The following is a 6,000-nucleotide window of genomic DNA, read 5'->3' as shown; positions in this document are numbered from 1 at the left end:
AGTATCTTCTCCCAGAAGATTCCCCATTTTTCGTGCCAAAAACTCTACAGCAAAAAGGAACTCTCTCTCATAGTCCAGTGCTCCATTTACTTGCATAAGAGCAACACTAGACTGGGGGGACTTGAAGGGGTAAGGTCCCAAAAACCTTGCTTTGAATACTTGGGACCATACCACAACCTCGTCTTTTAACCCTCTTTAAACCTTGCGCGGCCGCGCACTGGTCCAACAAAGAGAGCTTAGAAGAAAGACAGTAGACAACACCTGCGCGCCAAAAGGAAATTAATAAATCCTTGCGCCCTTCTCCATAACAAACAGGGATAAAAATCCCAGTAAGCACCCCTGCTTAAATAATACCCAGACTTGGATATTATTTACTGCACTGATGCCACACGATAAGGAGTCACACTAGATTATGGCAGTAATCTTCTAGAAGGCTCAATCGTGCACCACCAGACGATTATAACCGTCTGGCCACGTGTCATCATCCCGGGCTCCCTTGAAGCCACGATGATGGCATGGAATTGAAGAGAAATCCACACTTGCCCACTTTCCACGTGGCAATTCCCCAGCCGTTGATCTAGATCGCGATCCGTGTGCTCTCACATCCGATTAAAGAGGATTAACGGAGGGAAAATAACCGCTTACGGAGTTAGCATCTTTCGTTAACATTTCAATAACAGGTTTTCCTGCCTAAACTCTCGGCTATAAATAGAAGAGTAATTCAATTACAAATTTCAAGCCACATTCACTTCACTTATACTTTTCTTCTTCATATACCGATACATATTCTCACGCCGGAGGGTGGTCACGGAGAGAACCCCCTTTCTCCCCGTGGCGAGTCTGACGGTGTCTGTTTTGAAGCTATCGAGAAGAAGAGAAGATCTGTCCCTTTGAACCGAACGAGAGAGAACCAACCCTTTTTATGCAGAACCTAACCCCCTGGATTATCTGATTCCGGTCATTTATCCAGTGTTTCTTCAGAGCCAAACTCGAGCTTTCTTAAGCAAAATGAGCTGAGCTCAAGCTTGAGCTTAGACAAGTTCTTATTTAAGTTGGCACAGATTTTTATAAGATATATTGGTATACCCACTAACCAATTTTATGGAGCCTACTTGCAACTTTCCAAACCTCAGCTATGTACCTAGAAGTGCACATTTTTGTTATTTTTTTAATATGGTTCAGTTTGGGTCAATGTTGGTCAAAACTAGTTGTTGGTGAAGCCTGTTTGGGTTTGAAATTGCTTTTTGACATGCAAAAGGATAGGCTCGGTTCGATCTTAAACAAGTTTTTGATCGCTTTGGTTTGGCTCGATTCCAAACCAGTTTCAAGTTTCAACAAAGGAGGTCTCAAACCAATACGAAACCGGTTGCTCCTTCGGTTTTAACCTGATTTGGCTCAAAGCGCTATTAACCAAGGAGTTCTAAAACCAGTATCAAACTAACAATTTGGTTTTAAAGTGGGACCGGCTCACCATACCGGTTTCGTAATTGGTTTTGGAACATGTTTAGGATCACAAACCGGTTTTTTTAATACCATTACTCACTAGCCGGTTTGATTAATAGAATGGACCCCAACCCAACTAGTCTTTTTGGGTGAAAGAGTTCGGCCCATTAATGAAGAACAACTCACCAATTCCAGCCCAGTTGAATATAAAAATGGGCCGCATTCTCTATAAATAAACACTTTTCGAAATTCTGGCGCCAAAATCACCCCCATTTCTGCGTGTTTGAGCGAGAGCAAGATGAAAGACGAACATCATGAAATTCAAACTCCAAAGAAGGAACAAAATCTGTCAGTTTCTTCCAATCGAAAGTCTAAATCGATGAATACTCCATCGAAGAAGCTAAATCATCAGCAACAAAAGGTCACACAATCTCGATTCGTACAACTTTTCAATGTTATTAATCGCTAATCGTCATGTTTCGTTTACGTATCTTCGCGATTGTGTTTTAAATTGAACGTTTCATCGATCTGATGTAACAGAGTGTAAAAACGAACGTGAGTTCTCCGATTACTGAGGCAGATGTGGTATTGAACTTATCAGATAAGGATTCAAGCGAGAAGATCTCATCAGTTTCAGTAGCAACTGACGCAGATCAGTCAATCGTAGATGTAATTTGATATATCGTTGTATTAGTTTAACCTAATTACGTGTATTTGTTAGAATTTGTTATATTCATGACTGAATATTTGATGAACAGATCAGCAAATCGAACTTAAACTCTGATAACACTGTGGCTTCTGACGACACTTTAGAGCTCAAACTTCCAGAAGAATCAGTCGGAATATCGGCAATGTCAGAGGCATTTGTGTTTTACGACGATCAATCGTCCTTGGAGGTATATTTCGGTTCAGTTTACGCTTTGAATCGTAGTTGAGTTGAATTTTTAGTGTTGTGGAAAAGTGAAGTGTTATGGATGTATCTGTTTCGAGTGAAAATATGCACATAGCATTAGAAATAGAAATTCAGAGTGAAAATAGTGTAGATGTTTCCTTAATAGATCGAGTGATAACAGTTATTCGGTACAAACTGTTTGTTTGAGATTTAATGCCACAGGTGATCTGATTCAGTTCCTAATATGACTATTAATCCTCCGTGGACGCATATTTTTCGGTCCAGTTTACGCTTTCAATCATAGTTGAGTTGAATTTTAGTGTTGTGGAAACTTGAAGTGATATGGATGTTAACGTTTAGAGTGATAACATTTACATTAGAAATAGAAAATTAGAGTGAAAACAATGTGAAGGTTTGCTTATTAGAACGAGGATAGCAATTCCTCCGTACAAACTGTTTGTTTGAGATTTAATGCCATAGGTGATCTGATTCAGTTTTTCAGAGGCAGTTGTTTTTTAGGACGATCAATCCTCCCTGGAGGTATATTTTTCGGTTCAGTTTACACTTTTAAGCATAGTTGAGTTGTAGTTTAGAGTGATAACATGCATATTTATATCAGAAATAGAATTTTAGAGTGAAAACAGTGTAAATGTTTGCTTTTTATAACGAGTGATACTGATTCGGCGGTACAAACTGTTCATTTGAGATTTAATGCCATAGGTGATCTGATTCAATTCTTCATAGGCCAATGTTTATTATACGACGATCAGTCCTCTCTAGAGGTATACTTTTCGGTCCAGCTACGACTTTCAATCATATTTGAGTTGAATTTTGGTGTTGTGGAAAAGGGAAATGATATGGATTTAAATGTTTATAGTGAAAACATATAGGTATAAACTGTTTGTTTGAGATTCAGTCCCATAGGTGAAAGGTGATCTAATTCAGTTATTCTGAGGCGGAAATTCTTCCTGGAGGTATATTTTTCAGTCCAATTTACACTGAAAATCATAGTTGAGTTGAAGTTTAGTGTTGTGGAAATGTGAAGTGATATGGATGTCAGTGTTTAAAGTGAAAACATGCACAATAGAAATTGAGAGTGGAAACAGTGTGAATGTTTGCTTCTTAGAACGAGTGATAACATTTTATCCGTATAAAGTGTTCGTTTGAGATTTAACTCTATAGGTGGTCTGATTCAATTATTCAGAGGCAAATGCTTATTATACGACGATCAATCATCCCCGGCGGCATCTTTTTTCAGTGCAGTTTACCCTTGTAATCATAGTTGAGTTGAGTTTTAGTGTTGTGGAATAGTGAAGTGACATGGATAATGTTTAAACTGGAAACATGCACATTTAGATCAGAAATAGTAATGTAGAGTGAAAAGGCTGTAAATGTTTGCTTCTTAGAACTGGCGATAACAGTTCTTCGGTACAAACTATCAGTTTAAGAATTAATGCCATAGGTGATCTGATTCAATTACTCAAATGCAGTACTTTCAACACTTGTTGATTATTTCATATTCGCCATTTAATCATTTATGATTGCTTATTTCCTCGATCTGATGCCTTTTTCCTGCATAGAATTTGATATGAATTTACGCTTCAAAATAAGACCAGATCATTAATTGTTGTGTGCTAATCTTTGTTTTTATAAGATATAATTCTGTACTAATTTAGATTTACTCTTCGATTTTTCAGAGCTACATTTCGTCTTTAGATCAACATGTTTCACCATCATCTATTGCATACAGTTCCCTAGAATCGACTCCATTGTCATCCAAGTCACCAGCAGTAATAACTCCTCTGTCATCCATAACAACTGTCGAAACAACCCCATCATCATCAACAACCGCTGCGGTTCATGGATCCATAATAGCCGAAACAAAATCAGTTAAGCCAGAAATACTGGCAAAGCATCTAAAAGAATCCATGTTTCAGGTTTTACATTCATCTGACATAGACACCAATCACAAGAAGCTTCTAGACGCACTAGTCAAGATGGTGATTGAACAGTTCTGTACTTCACATGAAGATCGCGGTTCAGTTGTTGGTCTGTTTTCAAAGAAAGTAAAGCTTGTGCTGCTGAGCTATTTGCTTGTAATGCTTCTTGGTTCTGCTGGTTTCTTCCTTTTATCAGATGTTCAAAGCTGCTATCATGGCCCTCCACCAACCTAGTATGTTGATACCTCCTCCTCCTCCTCCTCATGTCCTTTCCTTTATTATATTCTGTTTGGTATTACTTACTTTAGCAATCTTATTGATTGAACATTCTACATAGAATAAGATGAAACAATGGCCAACACATCTATTATATAATAATAATAATCCTATATTCCTATATAAAATGAGTGTAGGAATTGAATTAAGAATCTGTATGGTGATATTTTTTTACACAAGTATGAACTAACAACCACTGGATCACAAGTCTAACAGAACTTGAATGATTGATCCATCTAATAATCAGGTTGTCTGGCATTTGTTAGAAAGGGGATAATATCATAATATGGATACAATGATAATCTCCCATGTGATTAGTGGGATCTTTTTTTCATATGGCCAATAGCATTCTATTAAAGGAGGTTTATCTTTATTGTAACATGGTGTAGTCCCATTAGTGTGTAGTGGGCTCCACTTTGTTTTGTCTTTTTGTTGTGTCATATCCAATGTTTTTGTTCCCTTTCAAATTAGATGGTTATCTGATTCAGTCTTCTATGACAAGGATTAAAACCTGAATTTCTTTAGTTAACCCCTTCAAAGGTTATATGCCTGAGGGGTGCCTAGGCGCGAGGCGCACTAAGGCACAGGTCTCAGCGTCTCATGGCACCTGAGGCACGCTTTTTTCACAAAGCGCAAGAAAAGCTATTTTTTTTTGGTTATTTTGAGGTCTGAGGCGTGCGCCTGATGTATTTTGGGTGTTTTTATGTTGTTTTTATGCATGAAAGTATTGGACAATAGGTTTTTTGGCTTGTACATGTAGGTAAAATCGTATATAAACCTTAGTTATAACTATATTTTAGATAAGGGATGCTAAAAACATATGGGATATATATAAAAATTTATATAATCTTCTTGCGCCTCGGGTACGAAAAGCCAACGCTTTTGCGCTTTGCGCTTCGCGTATCATTTTTAGACCTCGTCGCTTTTGTGCGCCTCTCGCTTTTTAAAACTAAGCCTATGATGATAGCAATCAGTTCCGTAACGACTATAAAATTAAAGCTCTAAATAAAAAAACTGATAGATCTAACGGTCTCTTGTGATACAGACACACCACGCAGGAAATCGATTAGGGCAAACTAAACGAGAATCAAGATACAGATACACCACTAATCTAGGGTCCAAGAACACCATTCAAGTTGCCACACTACTAGCATGGAAGAATTAATTATTCTCAAAATCCATTGAGAAAATTAACACACAAATTTCAAACTCATAAACACACTGTCCATTTTGTTCCTCTCATTCTTCTTTATAAACCAACAATTGAGTTTCCTAAAAACTAATAACTACCCACTAACTCCACTAATCTAAATAAAACATAAAAATAACGTGAAAGAAAATAAACAAAAAATGGAATTAGAGTAAATTGGGACATGGTTTAAATAATTGTGGCATCCAAACTAAAATCTTAACCCATTATTTTTGTTGTCGATCCATATTCGGCCACCG

The 6,000-nt window shown here is 37.5% G+C and overlaps 1 protein-coding gene across 1 annotated transcript; it reads left to right on the top strand.

The window, feature by feature from the left end:
• The first annotated feature begins 1,681 nt into the window (after window positions 1-1,681).
• Window positions 1,682-4,664, top strand: LOC110897792. Its single transcript, XM_022144520.2, has 4 exons — window positions 1,682-1,864; window positions 1,984-2,112; window positions 2,202-2,339; window positions 4,033-4,664. Exons 1-4 carry the CDS (start codon window positions 1,742-1,744, stop codon window positions 4,507-4,509), a joined length of 867 nt encoding a protein of 288 aa, XP_022000212.1. The 5' UTR covers window positions 1,682-1,741; the 3' UTR covers window positions 4,510-4,664.
• The last annotated feature ends 1,336 nt before the right edge of the window (window positions 4,665-6,000 follow it).

This window comes from Helianthus annuus, chromosome 13, assembly GCF_002127325.2.
Source record: "Helianthus annuus cultivar XRQ/B chromosome 13, HanXRQr2.0-SUNRISE, whole genome shotgun sequence".
Lineage (NCBI taxonomy): Eukaryota > Viridiplantae > Streptophyta > Magnoliopsida > Asterales > Asteraceae > Helianthus > Helianthus annuus.
This window is presented reverse-complemented; position numbering and strand designations above follow the sequence as displayed.

Coding starts and splice junctions, on each gene's coding strand:
- LOC110897792 (XM_022144520.2), top strand. CDS start 1,742: ATGAAAGACGAACATCATGAAATTCAAACTCCAAAGAAGGAACAAAAT. Junction 1,865..1,983: donor TAAATCATCAGCAACAAAAG/GTCACACAATCT, acceptor CTGATGTAACAG/AGTGTAAAAACGAACGTGAG. Junction 2,113..2,201: donor CAGATCAGTCAATCGTAGAT/GTAATTTGATAT, acceptor TTTGATGAACAG/ATCAGCAAATCGAACTTAAA.